The sequence below is a fragment of the Crotalus tigris genome, unplaced genomic scaffold (genome assembly GCF_016545835.1).
Source record: "Crotalus tigris isolate CLP2741 ecotype Arizona unplaced genomic scaffold, ASM1654583v1 scf7180000017551.9496454, whole genome shotgun sequence".
NCBI classification, from domain to species: domain Eukaryota; kingdom Metazoa; phylum Chordata; class Lepidosauria; order Squamata; family Viperidae; genus Crotalus; species Crotalus tigris.
In genome coordinates, this window is record NW_024096469.1 from 6911903 (window position 1) to 6930493 (window position 18591).

At 40.3% G+C, this 18591-nt stretch overlaps 1 protein-coding gene across 2 annotated transcripts in view; it reads left to right on the plus strand.

Annotated features, from left to right (window-relative positions):
• The window catches only part of CCDC40 (coiled-coil domain containing 40), a 36978-nt gene extending 21130 nt beyond the window's left edge, over positions 1 to 15848 (plus strand). For both annotated transcript variants that reach the window (XM_039345825.1, XM_039345833.1), the window contains exons 13-20: positions 2953 to 3198; positions 4596 to 4809; positions 5940 to 6109; positions 8878 to 8969; positions 10074 to 10194; positions 11403 to 11591; positions 13232 to 13390; positions 15283 to 15848. In XM_039345825.1, the coding sequence (XP_039201759.1) occupies positions 2953 to 3198; positions 4596 to 4809; positions 5940 to 6109; positions 8878 to 8969; positions 10074 to 10194; positions 11403 to 11591; positions 13232 to 13390; positions 15283 to 15549 (1458 nt within the window). In that variant the 3' untranslated portion in view covers positions 15550 to 15848. The remainder of the gene's footprint in view (positions 1 to 2952; positions 3199 to 4595; positions 4810 to 5939; positions 6110 to 8877; positions 8970 to 10073; positions 10195 to 11402; positions 11592 to 13231; positions 13391 to 15282) is intronic.
• Positions 15849 to 18591: the final 2743 nt, after the last annotated feature.

An 18591-nucleotide genomic window follows, 5' to 3' on the forward strand; every position in this document is an offset into this window, starting at 1 on the left:
GTAAGTTTGGCTGATGAGGGTTAAAGGAACCCGAAATAGCTATACCATTCTCTCTTTATTCTTTGTTAGCAAAACCTAAAAATGTAATATATTAAAACAATCCATAAATCCAACATTGCCTTTTAATCCATTACACAATTTTAAATTTCTCTTTTCAGTCTAATTCTGGCTTTTTTTTTCTGTGCCAAGAAGGTTTCCATAAAGACGCTTCCCTTTCAGCCAGTAGATCTATTTTTGTTGCTTGCAGTAGCCTTTGAAAGGATAGAAATCCCTTCCTCTGCATTAGACATCTATTTTTCTCCTCCTTGAAGCATTGTTGCTTTGTAGTTTGAAATCTCAGTCTTTGCTTCTTCTGTTCCTCTAAGTTGCAGATGGAAGGTTTGTAAGATAGAATAAGTTCCTCTTTTGTCTCTGCTGATTCCTCTTCTAGTATGTTTTGATTTATACCATAGTCAGATGTAGCCTGGACATCCATTTTAACGTTTGAAGTGAAATTTCTGGATCTTAGTTCTGTAATAAACTCTTTCATTGTAGGACATATTTCTGCAGTAGCCTCACAAATCTTTTCCAATATAAGTGTACAGTTTAATTGTGACTGAGATTTCTCCATTTTGATAGTGATTAAAAAGAGTCTCTTTTTTCTTTTTTGTGGAGGCTATATTTGATATAAATTAGGCAATATCCACCCTCACAGTTCCCACAGCTGTGCAGCTTATCTTTTCTCTTCAAAAGTATTTTGAAGGTCAGGTCTTTTCCATCTTCAAAAGTAACCAGAAGTTGCAGTATTAAATTTTTGCCACAAGATATCCTCAGTAGATTAAAAAAAGTCTTTTCCAGACACCATTTCCTTTTTTCTATCTTTTAAAGTATAATGTGAAAAAAGAAATAATCTTCCAGCATAGGATGATAGTACAGTTCTTAGAAAGAGAGGAAAAGAAAAAATATAAAAATAAAATATAGTCTTTAAAATTTTGTTCTATTTTTATAGAATGCCTTTCTTCCCAAAGAATGTAGAAGCTGCCTTTTCAAGCCAGGGAAATAATTCCAACAAGGCTTTTACAAGTACCAAAAACAAAATAAAATAGAGAGAATAGCAAAGAAAAATCTCACCCGGATTCACCACGGGGGTTCTTACAGCTTAGATGTTCTTTGACTTGCGGTTTGAAGCAGCAGGGTGATCGGCCATTTTACTGGCCGATCTTCTTCTCTGTCGGCCCTCAGAGATAGCTTGGACAGCTGAAGGAGCTGCCGTTCCTCAGCAGCTGAGCAGAGCCTCCTCGACAGAAGTCACACCCTCCAGGGCGACTTTTGACCCGCATAAGGATCTACCAGCGGAGGGAAGGCTAGCCGACGAGGAGACAAGTCTCCCTGTGCAACTAGGGATGCCGCAAACCGGCTGTCAGAAACCTTATGATCTGGGAATGGAACCATGCTCTAGCCAAACTTTTGTGATCTTGGCCCAATTGACATAGAAACAAATATTTGCAATTTCTGCAAGTAATATGAAGATTTTTGATTGACCAGTTCTGATATAAATATCAGGACCCTGATCTTTCTGATAGACAGAATACTATTTTTGTAGATAAAACTTATAGAAATAGCATACACTTCACCTCTGGCACCAATATTGTAGATAATAAAAGAAATGTCCTCAAGCTGGTATCAGAGCTGGTGCTTGAGTCCCCAAGGCTTATGATCCTTGTGGATTTTCAACCCTCTGAGTGGGAACTGTTTAAGGATTTCATGGCATATTTCATAACAATCATGGGTTTGACTTTGGTAATATCTAGTCCAACCCATAAAGGTAATTACATGCTTGATCTAGTTTTCATTTTGTGATAGTTGATTTATCATTTCTATATGGGGTCATTTTTTGAGTCCTTCTCCATGGACAGTCCTTGCTTCATAACCTGAACCTTGCTTCATAACCAACAATTGCAGGAAATGAAGACAAATTAATTTGGTCTCTCTCTGGCATTTTATGGATTCAATCGGTTTCCAGCTGGTGCTCGGGGAGTTTTTGAATGATCAGGCAACCAGTTTTGCCATTCCTCTTATCAAACTCTGAAAAAGAAAATTGGCAAGGACATTGGATGAAATCATTCCTGAGTCTCATCCCCTCCCCCCATGCAGATCTAAATGTGCCCTGTGGTTCCTAGAGGAACTCTGGAAGATAAAGTGGCAGAAGACACACCAGAAATGTGAACATGACTAGACAGACATATGAGTCCAGATTTGGGGTCACATTATGGCAATAAGATAGTGAAATATAATTACTTCTCTAACTTATTGCATCTGCAGAGTGCCATTTAGCATCCTTATTTAAAGTAACCCAGACCTTTTGTGGAAATGTAGGTTGAAAAGATCTCCCCCAAGGCTACCATAACTTATTTGAAGGTGAAATTGATCAAATTTGCTCTGATTTGGACTCACAATTTACATAATAGCATCTTGCAATATTATCTGAGAGTCTTTTTAATCTATGGAATTTAAGGAAATGGATAGCATCCACAATAGCGTGAGCCTAGCCAAGTTGATTCCAGGTTCATCTGGCTGTTTCTGGCTACATGCTAACCTAAATTAGTGATGGAGATTTATTTACATTAATATTATTACATTATTGTAATTTATTATTTATCATTGGCTCTCAAATAACAATTGTTAAAATGCTCCAAGTGAAACCAATGCATGTGCAGTTACATATTGGAAAGAGCAAGTGGGTATTGTTTATATCTCAATATTCTAGCATTATATTTTTCTTTCTGTGCCCTTTTGAATTCTTGCCATGATTTGGGAATTTTTTTGTTCAAGTACAGTCTAGACTCGAATAATACTGTGGCTGCAGCCAGGCTTTCTATTGGTAATGGATATTTGTTAGCAGTACTGAAATACTTGCTTAGTTATCCTTACAGAGATGTCTTTTTCTGATCTCTCTTTTCTTGTAATCCCTAGGATACACAGCTTATCAAACTTGAAAATGAAACAGCTCAAACCTCGTTGGACATAACAAATACAAATAATAAGCTGAACATGCTTCAGAAGAATCTTTCAGAACTGAACAAGGAATTGGATGAGTTAAACAGCGAGATCAGTCATAGCGAGACTGAGATTGCTAAACGTAACCTCCTGATTGGACGCAAACAGGGTACCATCAACTTGTACAACAAGAAATTGGAAATGATGATTTCTCAACTTGGGGTATGTTCTATTTTTTTCTTGGGTTGCTCAGGGCAATATATATGGCTTGCTATCTCATTTTTTATACCAATTATGTTGAGCTTAAAGATAGCACTAGCCCATAAACATCCAGTATATTCATTCATTTTTTAAGGATATTTAAATGTATCCCCCATTCAGTTCTGCACTCTAACCATCACACTTTAGCCTTTCTTTATGTTGGCATTTATTCTATCCAGCTGCTAAACAAATCAAGATGGAAACATTATTAAAGCAACCAATACCTGAGCAGTTCCTGTTATTCAGTATGCAGCCGGAATAATTAAATGAATCCAGATGGAACTTGATAACTTGGACTGGAAAATGAGAAAACCAATGATACGGTACCATGCTCTACACCTGAAAAATGATACTGATTGCCTGTATTTGCCAAAAGCTAAAGGAGAGAGATGACTCCTACAGGTGAAAAAAACTGGAGGAAGAAAAGCATGGTTTGAATGATTACATTAAGAAAAGTGAAGAACCCACATAAGGAAGTTGATCAAGGAAAGCATTTGAAAACAAGAAGGGTGAAGGCTGATTATAAAAAAAGAAATAATCAAACCAATTTGTTAATTGGAAGAATATGCCAATACATAATCAATGCTTGAAGGATTGTGGAAGGAAAATCCAATAAAAAACCCCACATAGAATTGGTTGAGATCAGGAGTATTAAAGAAACTCAAAGCTTTATTTTAGTGGCACTATAACAAGCTTTGCCAACTAATTGCATGAAAGTGAAAATTCAGCCTGTAACAAACAATAGCAAATGACCTCTTTGTAGTAAAAAGAAATCCACTGTTATACCAATTGCGATTGTAACTTTTGGAGCAATGTCATTCTGTAGGATTCCCTCGATGTTTGGAAATTTTGAATTTATCAGACTGAACACCCCAATTTCCCCCCCCCCCAAAAAAAACACCATTCTTTTAGGAACTGCCTTTATTCTCAGACTTGATTTTAATAATTTTTAAGTCTTGGTTAGGATTTAAATTATTAATCTACCAATCTCTGTGCGTTAATTTAATTGGGGATTATCAATAACAATTTAAACTACCTCTCAACATGTATTTCCATGCTTTAATAATCTATATTATTATCCAGTGCATATGGGATAACTTTCTCTTTTTAGGAAGGATTCCCTAAACCAGGACAAAGTATTTTAAATTAAATTTTAAACAAAGATGTTCACAGGTGGACTTTAGGTATTAATGGAAAAGAATGTATGTAGCTCAGGGTTGAACTGTGGAGTCCTTGGTGTTCTCTGAGCTTGTTTGTTTGTTTGCAGACATTTTGTTATCTGACTAGGTGAAAAAGTTTTTCAAATTGTATCGAATGCAAGTAACTAAATCTAAATCATTATATACTTCTGATTCAAGGGACAAGAATTGGGGCCTTTGGAAATTGAAATAAAAAAACTCACCAAACAAATAGATGAAATGGAATTGGAGGTAATGAAGCTCCAAAGACACTGGATGAAGCAACAGAGGGAGTTAGTGAAGCTTACTCAAGAACGAGAAGAGCAGCTGGTTTCCTTAGATATGCTAAAGAAAGAGATCACAATCAAGGAGCAAAAGAAATTACGTGTTGAGAGTAAGTGCAACGTGTAAGTGCAACACTGGATTCGGGCATCAGAGGCCTTTTCCAGGCTGCTGCCTTCTGGATCTGAGGCCGGGGGAAGCTTCCATGGCCTCCCGCAGCCCGATCCAGGCTCCAGAGGCCTTTTCCAGGCAGCTGCTGCCCAGATCTGAAGCCAAAGGATGCTTTCGCGCCCCCCCCCCCACGGCCTGATCCAGGCTCCGGAGGCCTTTTCTAGCCCACTGCCACCTGGATTTGAGGCTGGGGAACGCTTCTGCGGCCATCCCCGCAACCTGATCCAGGCTGTGGAGGCATTTTCCAGGCCGCTGCTACACGGATCTGTGGCCAGGGGACGCTTCCGCAGCCCCCTCACAACCCGATCTGGCCTCCGGAGGCCTTTTCCAGGTCGCTGCTGCCCAGATCTGAGGCCGAGGATGCTTATGTAGCTCTCCGGTGGCTTGTTTCTGGGCGGCGGCAGCCTGGGAAAGGCTTCCGGCACCCAAATCGGGCCGCAGGGAGATCGCAGAAACATCCCCCGGCCTCAAATCCGGGTGGCAGCAGCCTGGAAAAGGCCTCCGATGCCCTGATCTGGGCAGCAGCAGGAACCGCGACAGAGAGGAGACAGATCTTTTCCAGGTGAGTCTGGCACGGCAGGAAGGTAGGGGGAAGCATGATGTATCTTAGTGGGTCGGGGAGGCCTTGGGGGCCTGTTCCATCACGAGGCCCTCCACGGCTTTCCTCACTGAGATACCTCATGTTCACTTATCGAGCTGCATGCATCTTAACAAGCAAGGGAGTGATCTTGTTTGGGGTATGAGATTCACTCTACGAGTTTTCGAGTTACGAGTGGAATGGGTCCATTCCACTTGTAACTCGAGGACTACCTGTATGTTAATGCTATTTCATTTTTACATATATTCAGTTCAGTAATTTTCTGATTCTTAATCTGGGATTTTAAAAAGCACATTTATTTTTATACAGTATGCAGATTTTGAATGTGCAGACTCGATTTCCCCCCTCCATTCCTGCTGACAATATCAATTTCCCCATATATTGCACATTTTATTCCAACCCTTCCACCTCTCATGTTATCTGCACCATTTTACATCTTAAAGAATTGTTACCTTTTTATCCTGTTCTTTCAGATGATATTCAGCAGGAGAAAAATGAACTAAAGGACATTGAGCGACACATGAAGAATATGTCTAATGATCTGGTGAAGCTGCATTTATTGATCAATAAGAATAGTGAGAATTCTAATGAGTTAGAGCAAGGAAACACCATCATGGAAAATGAATTTGTGCGCTCCCTCAAGGTATTCCTTGGCCTAGATTTATTTCTCACAAAATCAGGGTTTGACTATGTCAGTGAAGGCGAACCTTTTAGAGACTGAGTGCCCAAACTGCAACCCAAAACCCACTTATGCATCGTCGGGTGCCAGGTGGGTGTGGCCCATTGGCTGGGTGTGGCCCATTGGATGGACGTGGCTGCGGTGGTAATGGCAGACTGGATGGGACTAAAAAGTTCAATCAATCAATTCCAACTTTATAAGATCTTTTTTTCCCCGTGAGAAGTTGAAATTGATTGATTGAACTTTTTTTTTTTTTTTTTGCACGTGGTGGCGGAGGCCTAAAGTGAAAAGGTTTTATAAAACCCAGCTGAAGGCCTAGGACTGGGGCAATGGCACACGTGCCCACAGAAAGGACTCTGAGTGCCGCTTCTGGCACCTGTGCCATAGGTTCGCCATCACTGGACTATGTTGTTCAGTACTGCTAAAATTACAAAAAAGGAGGTTTTGATAACTAGCTTTTAATCCCCTTTGTGAACAGAGAAGCAATGACAATATTTCATAGGAAAAGACTGTACAATATAAACAGTTGGTCTAGATCATTCAGTTTCTAGAGAAGGAGGCAGGAAGGAGATCCTCAGGAAGAAAAATACAGATAGTCCTTGACTTATAACCAAGATTGAGCCCAACATTTCTATTCCTAAGTGAGACAGTTATTAAGTGAATTTTGCCCCATTTTACAATCTTTTTGCCACAGTTGTTAAGTGAATCACTGCAATTGTTAAGTTAGTGACACGGTTGTTAAGTGAATCTGCCTTCCCCATTGACTTTGCTTGTCAGAAGGTCACAAAAGGTGATCACATGACCCCTGGACACTGCAACTGTCATAAATATGAATCAGTTGCCAAGCATCTGAATTTTAATCATGTGACCATGGGGCTGCTGCAATGGACATAAGCATGAAAAAAAGTTCATAAATAACTTTTTTCGGTGCTATTATAATTTAAATGGCTACTAAATGAACGGTTGTAAGTCAAGGACTACCTGTAGTTAACTTATTTCTTAATAATCTTGACTGGTTTTCTGATGACATCAAATAATCAGTTCTTAGGAAATAATTATAAGGAGAAGCATATTGAAACAAAATAGCCAAACTTCACAAAGCTACTGAATTGTTTAGTTTGACAGGTTAGATAAGACATGTCAAAAACAGACTTCCAAGCACACAAGCTCTGATATGTGAATGTATGTAAAGAAGTCAATGAAGCCACTATGAAAAAATACTAACGAGACAATTCTCTACTAGAGAATTATTTAAAAAGGGATTAAAAATAAGATTGCCAACATATAGTGCCTACATATAAATCTACAACATGGAGCCATACATTAAATTCTGTGCACACTGTTTGTCACTGCACCTAGATTTTGTAAAATTGAAAAAGATAAAGGCAATTGAATGGTTATGGGACTCAAATGATTCTCTTTCAAGGAAAAAGGTTTAAAAAAGCACTAGAACAGGGCTTTTCAATCAGTGGTACGGGTACCACCTGTGGTACATTGACACTGTGGTATGCGACCATCCTAGAAAAGTGGTAGCGGGGGAGGGGAATGAGCTGAACTGGTGGCAGCACTGCACAAGCCTGAGTGAGAGATGGCTGGAGCTGCAGGGCTGTCAGGGCTCAGCGGAAGCACCAGGATCAGCGCTTCTTCGGGGCTGTCAGGGCTCAGTGGAAGCACCAGGATCAGCGCCAGGCTCCAGCTGGAGCTCGGCGCTGATCCTGGTGCTTCCACTGAGCCCAGAAGAAGTGCCAATCAGCTGGAATGTTGCAGCATCTCCAGGGTCTTGTGATTTACATTCAGATGCTTGGCAACTGATTCATATTTATGGTCACAGTGTCCCAGGGTCATGTGAAGTGACCAAAACCTGCTGCAACCACCCAGCAGACGGGGGGAATAAAAACCAAACACCCCCCACCCCACCCCCGCTGTCAATCCTCAACAGAAATGCTCAAAACAATGAAAACCTTTGACAGGAGGAAGAGTGCCGCTGGGTGGGCAGGCAGTGTCTTGCTCAGTTGTGGCTTGGGGGCAATTTTTTCAGTGCCATTGTAACTTCGAACAGTCACTAAGCGAACTGTTATAAGTCGAGGACTACCTGTACTTCATCACTTTTTTCCTTTTTTTTCCTTTTTTTTTTGATCATCAAGTTTTTGACACCTTGCTAGGTGACTAGTGATATTCGGATATTGCCATATTCTAAAAGTGGTACAATGGGTGAAAAGGTTGAAAAGCCTGCACTAGAAGATAAAACTGTGCGAAAGAGGGAAATATGGTGAGAAAGGGGAAATTTTTCTCCTTGTCTTATTGTGTTACTATTTTTGTCATGCAATGAAATTATGTGCAAGATTTAAGGCCAATAAAAATGCTCCTTTATGCTATTAGGTGTAGTAATGGCTACCAATTTCAATGTTTTCTAAAAGAGAATTGGGCAAATTTAGAGACAGAGCTGTCTATAAGTTGAATTGGCTGTATCTTGCCCCCTATGCCAAAAGCAGCACAATTTCAATCACACTAACAAAAAGAAATACTGAAAGAAGGTTATTGCAATCCCATCCTGTTTGTAAGCATATTGGAAGCATCTTGGCCTTTGTACAACACAGAGACTCGAACCAGGTAGGCCCTTGGCAGATGTAACAGGGCTTTTCTTATAGTCTGTTGCTAGTCCAGTCTTTGTTCTGGATCATTTGTTTATTAGAAGTAAATAAAAGATACAATGCACATATTCCTGGTTCTAGATATCAGAGAGAGAATCAATTGAGATGCAAGAGAAACTGGACCGACTCCATGAGGAAAAAGAGAGGCTCCTCAACAGTCTAGTTGAGGCAGAGTGAGTTCTAATTTATTATATCATATCTGAACGCTTAAATAGTGCAAGTGGAAAATATTCATGACTTTTTTGAGAGTCCATTTTCTTGGTTGGGTCATCAACATGTCAGAGCATAGACACATGGAATGTAAATCAGATCTTCTTGTGTTGCAGTTTGAGAGGTAAGCAGAGAGCAGCCTCTGCAACTAGAATAATTGAAGGTAATTCATAAATTATCACAATGCAGGTGTGTAGTGGAGAAAATAAATGGAGAAAATAAAAAGGAGGAAATAAAACCCTTTTCCTCTTTGTCTTTTGGACATGATCAGAGTCCAATCCAACTCCTCTCTTTGTCTAATAATCTAATAATCCTACCTCCAGACAAAGCCATATACCATCAAGAGTATAAGCTTTGATCACCCACTCACAGTACAGCCTAATAGGGAATTGCAACACAGTAACAAGGTAAGAAAGTCCAACTCCCATCCTTAATCAGCCTGATTATCATAGCATTCCATCTCCTTAATAATGGGCTTTCCCAGCTTTGCTGCTCTCACTTTGCGTAACAATAGGAATCACCCCAGGGGCATGGTCAAGAACCTGCTTTGCTTCTCCAGAGTTTGCCAGCAAATCAGATACCTAGGATTTCCTGCCCTGTAGCCTTCAACTTCTGTAAACACCCCTGCTTTCTCATTGTTCAGGGTCCCTCTTTCCTACATATAAAGCAGTCATCCAAGGTCCTTGGCAATAAACATGTCTCCTTTTCATTGTTATGCTCTGTACTTCTGAATTTTCCGCAAGCCGAATGCCTTTCTAGATTACATTTTAATGCCATAATTGTTATTGCTTTCTTAGTTTCTGTGTGGAATTTACAGGTGGAATATATTTTCATGATATAATGTTAGGAAAAAACAAATTCCTGGCATTCTTTGTATATAAAAGCTAATAGTAGTCATGACTGTGTTCTCCTTTTGTTTTAATAGAATACGATTTGCACAAGTGTCTTGAGGTGCAATTTGATAGTGATACCAATTATGACAATTGCACACCTCCTCTTTCCATATACTATTGTCTGCTAGGGTTCTGTTAGCTTCTTCCTTGTTTTTCTCTCCTCTGGTATTTCAGATGCCAGATGATGCAATGGGAGAAGAAGATACAAATAGCCAAAGAGATGCGTGCTGCAGTGGACTCAGAAGCTGAGCAGAGTGAGATCAGAGCCATGAAGTCAGAGATTCACAGGATGCAGGTGAGACAGTAAGTGCTGGGTAGGCAAGTCTGCTGGTTACCCAGATTGGCAGAAGCACCACTGATTTCAGTCAAAGTAGTCTAAGGTTTTGCATCATAAATGTGTTTAACCCAAAAAATATATGATTTGTACTTACCCAATCTGCTGTTTTTCCTTTCTTGATGTACCTATATATTGGAGAAAAGATTGCATAGAATAAACAAGTGGGCCTGAGGAATATTTTTGGCAGATTTAGTTCCAAGATTTGTAATAAGCCTGATGGTATTTTGGATATGATAAAAGATAGCGCCTCTGTTGACTCAACTTTTAGTCACTTCATGGACTATGTAGACTTATTGACAGCATGGTGGAAATGTTTGCCATTAGCTTTTTTCTGAATAGTTTTTCAATGTTCCAATCAACTCTGATTTTCTGGAAATTTCCCGTCCACACCAGACCCAATCCTGCTTAGTTTATAAGCCCAGATAAAATAACTAGTTTCTGCCACTCACCGAGATATTTTTAGTAGAGAGCGTTACATGTTAGAGATTGCTACATTCCAGTAATCCTTGCACACTATATAGTCCAAATCTTGCTAAATGCAGAGAATCATTAAAGGATAACTGCCCAGATTCTGCTTGCAAAACTTTAGTTGTTGAGAGTCTGTTTTGTTGTTGTTGTTGTTATTTTTGTTGAACTTCAAGCTACTCTGTTTACCTTTATAAGATTGGCTAGATGCTGCCACCTGCTGTGAAGCTGAACTAGGATATAAAATGTAAATTAATTTTCAGATACATTCAGTGACTATAATTCTGATTTTGATTTAATATTTCAGAAAAAATATATTGGATGCAGATAATAGCTAATTTTGCAATAGGAAAGGTATTAAGAACTGCTGAGAAACTCAGCCTGTCAGCTAACTATCAGAAATGTGGATTAACATTTCAGGGATGTAATTTATTAGGCCCTATTATATGATGTTTTGCAGTCATCAGCAAGATGCTTCAGATATTTGAGGTATGTTGAATTCACTAACAGCCCCAAAGATTTGTAGATTCTGCTGATCAATGTGGTAGTACCCTAGTTTTACTGTTTCTGAACCATGTTATGCAAAGCTTTGGGCTATAGATGATTATGTATCCATGGCTACAAGGATGTAGAAATGTAACATCTTATTCATGGGTGATGTCCAAGTATATTTAGTTGACTTGCTTCCTTTCTGAATATAGGTAAGGTACCAACAGCTGAGGAACCAGCAGGAGAAATTAATGAGAAATATGGAGGCAGCAGTTTCCCGCCGAGAAACAATTGTGGTTCGTGCTGAGGGCCAGAGCAAAATGAATAAGCAAGTCTTGACAAAAGGAGACTTCCACTACAAGAAGTTGGAGCTTAAAAAAAAGATCAAAGAGACCCAGAAGGTCAGCAAATAAAAATCGTTATTATAGATCATTAGGGAATTACACAGAAAAAAAGAGAGTACCTGGCCAACTTGTTATTTGTAGAATACTTTCTGAAATATTCTGGAGAACTGAGCTGGTAACTCTGCTGTTCTCTCTTGTATATAAATACTACTTTCAGTTTCTAATATGGAAATTAACAGAGCTCCTTAATTCATCGACAATATCATGGCCCACTGTATCTCTAGTGGGACTGATTATGCTATCCTGGACATAATATTTTTGCTCCTGCTTAAATACAAGAGTCAGTAAAACTATAAATGTCAGCTTATACTGAAGTATAACAGTAACAAGGAATCAAAACAGTAACAAGGAATCTTTTAAAATCAAAAGTGTATTTGGTGAGCAGGAACAGTCAATTTTTTCAGGATCACAGCAGTAGCTTGAATAACTTGGATGCATAGATTCATTCTAGTCGGATGAGTTGAAAGGGAAAAAAGCCCATCTCTATACTGTCATCTATGAAAGGAATATTTAAACTTGGTCAGCCAACTGGATTTAATTTATCAATCTAGACAGAAAGCAAAGACCAGCAGCATCTGTAAGAGGCAAACAAGATTTGCAAGATGGCAGATACAATATTGCAGTGCAAGCGGTGCCCATTTTGCATGTGTATGACACACATAGAAAAAAGGCCCTTCTTGCTTCAAGAATTTGCACACACCGTCTTGCAGTTTTTCACCAACATACACTGAAGACATTGCTATATTTAGAATATTTAGAAAAGTTAAACTATGAGTGATAAATCAGGAGTGAGAAGGTTTTTCTCTTGCAAATGATTTTTTTAAAAAGAGGAGGGGAAACGTGTTTTTGTCTTTGTTCTATATTTTTTCTCTCGTGGAAGATACAAAGCATTTTTTCACAGGCTAACTCCAGGCCAGGGAAACAGAAAATTTCCAGGAATTGAGATTGGAGATTCAGGAAAAATATAGCAGTCTGGAAATTAAGGTGCTAAATGCAGATTAGAATTTTGTTTTATGGAGAATGATTTAGTTATGCCATAACTTTGTGCTGTCTTTATTATCCTTTGCTATATTTTGTTATGTCAAATTCCTCTAGACAGTGCTGAAGGAGCCTGTTTTTGAAATATCTCCAGAGGCAGGGCATTGCTTCTAATGGGGGGAGGGGCTGTCAACCCCAATACCTAGCACAAACAAGGAAGCAAGAATTACTCAGATTTCTATAGAGTGTTTTTAATATCATGATGCCGAAAACTGAGATAGATTTTCCAGTCCTCATTTAATTCATGATATATTTCTGCCCAGCTTCAATGCAGAGTTGTATTGAAACACAGGCACTACTGAACCACTATTAAGAAGAGTACTGTGAGCTTACTGAGGGAACATAGATTCAGAACCACTGACCAGTTATATATTAAATGGAAAATAAATGCTTCTGTTGAGTATATAGATGCATTTTCTTACATCATGAACATCACTGGTGGTTGGGGAAGGAGGAAATCGCTTGTTAAGGGTATTTTAATGTATGAAGTTGCCCTGAGAATTTACAGCATGCACTTCTCTCACAGAAACTTCTGGCAAATGACTGGTCCTGAGAAAACGGGTTGATTTCTCTCCCCCCCCCTTCTTATATTCCCCTAGTGTGCTGAGGAATGCAACAAAACCATAATTCAGCTTGAACAATCACAGCAGAACCTTCACTTAGCTATTACAGAGAAGGAGAGACAGCTTTCCAATAGGAATTATGAAGCAGAAGAACTTGATGAAAATATAGAACAATTGCAAGCAAGGAAACGGCAGGTAACAAGAGTGGTCATTTTGTGCAGTGCAGGTTCCATCTCTCTTTGGGACTAATTATATATGGCGATAATCTTGGAGTAGTTGCTCCATGCTGAGGAAAAATGTACCTATTCATACATGGACTCCTAATAACAGGATTTGAGTATGGCTGAAACATCTTGTCCAGTTTTTTTTTTTACCGTTTAGCAAATTATAATATATTCTGATAATTCATATTATTGCAACAATTTGCAAAATACGTTGCTTAATCAACTGCAAGTTCTACCATGTTTCCTTGAAAATAACCAACCAGAAAATAAGCCCTAGCATAATTTTTCAGGATGCTCATAATATAAGCCCTACCCCAAAAATAAGCCCCGGTTAAGATTGTCAGCCAGAGCGCTGCATCAATATTGTGATTGCCCTGGGGGGACATGGTAGATGAACGTGGCCAGCTCAAAGTCGTTCATGTTAGGGGGTGCCTGTGGGGACCTGGGTGGGGCTGGGGAGATACAGGGGTCTCTGGCAGAGGGGGGCGGGATCAGGGTGGCGACAGGGCCTCATCCACCAGAGGAGCCTCACCAACCCTCTCAGGCCATGTGGGGTGCTCCTGAACAGCAGCATAGACTGCCCAGGGCCCTGAGTAGCCCTACTTCCCCAAGGGGATGCCTGGCCACACTTGCCTCCTTAAGGCAGCTCCTGCTGTGCTTGCTCTCCTTGTCCAGACTGGGCTTCCTGGACTCGGGGTGGGGAGCTGAGGGGCAGCGGGGCTCCTGATGGGTGGAGCTGCTGGTGCTGGTGCCACCACTGGGAGGTGAGGTACTGGGAGGCAGATAACAGGGCAAGGGTGGCCTGGGTATGGGACCTTGAGGTGTGCAGGTGCGGGACATGTGGGGCAGCTCTGGGTCTGGGCTTGGGCGGAATGGGGAGGGGAGTCCTGGCTGCCTCTTGGGGACAGGGGCACCTGGCCCTTCTTATTTGCCAGGGCCATTGCAAGTGAAGTGGCAGTTGGGAGACTCATCCCACGTGTGCAGTGGAGCTGGAGGATGAGGTTGGATGGCAGGGGCTGAGTGCGCAGGGGACAAGGCATGATGCACCAGCAACAGACAGAGGCAGAGGCATGGGGGGAGGAACACAATCTGACCCACCAGACGTGCTGGCAAGCAAAGACAGACAGTAGGATGGAATGGGTGGGCAGCTCTGCCTGCTACTTGGAGGGCTGGCCTGGCAATCACAGTGCTCAGACTCACCTGTGCTGCATAGGCTGCACAACCCTAAAGTGCGTTGGCCAAGAGGCCAGCGGGCTGTGGCTGCTGCCAGACATCAGCCCCCATGCACTCCCCGCCTCCTATGCATGTGCCGGGGGAACACCCAGCCAGGCTGGGCTGGGGCCAGAGCAGGGGGGGCAGTCCCTCGCCACCTCCAGGGCAGCCCCACAGGCCAGATATGGGCCCATCCAGTCCGCATGCCTTGTGTTTGACATGTCTGTTGTATATGAAAAAAAATGACATCACCTGAAAATAAGCCCTAATGCGTCTTTTGGAGCAAAAATTAATATAAGACCCGGTCTATTTTCAGGGAAACACAGGTATGAGTTACCTTGGTGAGCTATGTGTCTGAAAAGACAGGGATTAAAACCAACTGTGTATAGTTATCTACTTGTGCATACAAATCTGCAAATATATTAGTGTTTAATTTTATTTTTGGATTTTACTGACAGTTCCACAATGCAATTTTTCTTCTGGGACCCTGTCTACTTAAAAAAAAAGTTTAATCTTGTATTAAGCCCAGGCTATCTAGATTTTTGCTCATTGGTTGATTCAGTCTCAAGATGCATCAGAGGGGATTTATTCCTTCCTTCCTTGCCTGCAGCCTTTTGTCTCTAATAACAAATTCAATGTTGCTTTTCTAAGAACCTTTCAGATATTGTGTCCAATCAGACACGCGTGAAGAACATGCAGGCCGTGAAGGAAGGGAAGTACAGCCTACTATGTCGTTCTGAGATAATGGCCCGTGTTGAACATCATAAAGTGGAGGAGAGACTGCGAACTCTGAACACTGTTCTCTATCAGATTGACCATGAGTATCCTCATTATCATAAGACATTGCACAGAATTAACCAAGTAATAACTCAGAAACTGGAAGAACTGAGTGCCCAGGATCAAGCTGAAGAAAAATAGAGCTGGACATTTTCAAAATATCAGTGTGAGAATAACTGGAATGTTATTTCCTGACAGCTTGTCAGTGGATAGTATATAGGAAAGAGAAAGATGGGGAATAGACAGGGTAGTTGTGGTTTAAAAAGAAGTGAGTCAATTTTATATTCAAAGTTTGCTTTTTCCATTGCATTGTTTTTCTGTCTTAAATAAAAAGACAATTTAGATTCTTATTTTCTTGTTTAGTTCTGTTAATCTAGGAATTGTTATTTGTTGGAAGGAATGTTGAAATTTTCCATAGAATAAAGAACCCTTCTGAAAAACATTCAGATTCCATGAGAGAACATTATGGTGAAATGTAATTGCAAAGCTTTCCATTTGATTGTTCTCCTAATGTCTTCCTCCTTTCCTCAGCCCCTGAATGCTAAGACAGCTCCTCTGATCAGCAATTGACAAGATAAAAGCTCATTTAAGGAAAGTTCACTTTCTCAACACCACATGAAGAAAAATTTCCAATCAGCAGTCAACAGGGGATAAGATTTTCTTTTTCTGGGCAAAGTTGTTCATCCCTCATGACACTGGAGGATGGGGGGAATATTAAATCTCAATATGATGAAAATTCTCCCATTTTCATTTAAAGTGCAGGGATCAACTGAGAAGAAGGTAGCTGTAAATTAGATGTGCATGATGATGTATCCCTGTTTGCAGATAAACTTTGAGAGATTTCATTGCAGATAATTCCACCCCCAGGTCAAAACTATATTTTGTATAGTTTTGCCCTAAGATGACTAAGCTGCATTAAGACTGACAGTTGGATTCACATGTAATTTATTAAACATGTTGAACAGGCCATAATGGCATATTTACACATAATACTAAATCACAATGAGTAGATACATACTTATCCAAAGGAAAAGAACAGATCATAGCTTAACGCTCTGTATTAAACCAAAGATGGAACCCTAAAGCAGGGGTCCACAACTCTGGTCCATGGCCCACTACTGGGCAGTGAACTGTTCAGAACCAGGCCATGGAAGCGATGGGTGAGCGTGTGCGCATCCCCACTTGCATGAGCAGCAGCTGAGCATGTGCAGATGCACTCCATTTGTGCGAGCAATGGGCACACTTGTCTGCCACTCGCAAATGGAGCTGTGCATGCACTTGCCTGCTGCTCATTCCAGTGCAGCTGCACATACACATGCTTAACTGCCGCTCATGCAAATGCAGCTGTGCACGCACTTAACTGTTGCTCACAAATGAAGCTTCATGTGCAGCTACACACTTGCCAGCTGCTCATGCAGAACCATCCCCTCTCCTCCCCCACCAGTCCGCAAAGCTGGAAAGGTTGGGGAACTCTGCCCTAAGATGACTTTTTTTCATTTTACTCAAGTTAACAAAGAATTTGGCAGATACAGCTGTACCTACTATATTATACCCAATGATAGGCAATCTGATGCTGTTACAATTTTATCTTCGTAGTTCCTTGCCACTGATTGGAGCTCAATATAGATGAAAACTTCCTGTACCTGCCTCTCTCTTCCCATCTCAGCTGTTCACCCAGCCTTTGCAAAGCTATCTTGGCCCTGGAGGCCTTGACCTGCTCCCTGACCACTTTTCTCCAACCCACACCTGGGTTCACTTATCTTTGCATTTTTCTACAGCTGCTGACAAGCACACCCAAGCAGATCCAAGGCACAGCTTCCTATTCTTTGCTCAACAACCACAATTGGGAGAGCCGGGATTGTGGTCCTTGAGCAAAGTGACAGTTTTGCTCAACAAGCACAAATCTGATCACAATTGAATTTGGAAGTCAAGTACTACCTGTAGTCTATCAGATTTTGTTTTTTTTAAAAAATATGCTTTATTTTTAACATACAGCTTAATATTTGGTAAACATCATGTCTGGGTTAGTGTTTAAAAAACAATCACAATTAATTTCTATAATTCTATAGTCCTATAATAGTCTCTTTTGCCAACCTTAAATTAATACAGCTCTTATTTAAATAAATGACAATTAAATGTAAACATTTTTCTCATGTTTCTGCAAATAATAACCACATCAATATAAAGCTTCTTTTCATTGATCATCTTGATTGCCTCATCATAATTCCTGTTTACATTCTTATTTAAATTTGTTTTCCCCACAATATTCAAAACATTCTTACTGGTTAAGATTTTCTCAAAATTAATTACACTTAAGTATTTAAGTCTTTTTTCTCATACAAGCCACATTTTTACATTTCTCATATCTTAAAAAAAAGAGTAAAAAAGAAAGAAAAAAAAGACAAACCAGAGAAAACATTTCTTTTACATAAACCATCCCAACATTTTTATATTTCTCATGTCGAAAAACAAACACTTTTCTATCAGGTTTTTTTTGTACATATTAGTTCTGCAAAATCATTAATTAAAAAAATGGCTGCAGCAATTTTAAAATGTAGCTTCCTATTATTTTAGAGAAATTGTAGGATGGGCTCATCTCAGCCAAGCTTTTTCAACTGTAGACTTTTTATTTCAAAATCATCCTTAGACATAGTCTTTAAACCCTATACTTTGAACATGATGCAAAATTACAGCACAATGAAAAGCTTGATTGGTCTAAGACTGGCGGCGAACCTTTAGCATGCATGCCATAGGTGGCACACAGAGCCCTCTCTGTGGGCACGGGCACCGTCACCCCAGTCCCAAGCCTTCAGCTGGGTTTTATAAAAACTTTTTGCTTTAGGCCTCCATTGCCATGTGCAAAAAAAGAGGTTCAATCAATCAATCAATTTCAACATCTCGTGGGGAAAAAAAAGATCTTGCAAAGTTGGAATTGATTGAACTTTTTAGTCCCACCCAGTCTGCCATTATTACCGAAGCCACACCCACTCAATGAGCCATGCCCACCCAATGGGCCACACCCACCCGGCACCCGACGATATATAAATGGGTTTTGGGTTGCAGTTTGGGCACTCGATCTCTAAAAAGTTCGCTATCACTGGTCTAAGAACATATTCCAATTTGCAGGACTACATTCTTAAATAGCTACAGAATTTGAATGCAGTTACAGATCTGCAACAAAGA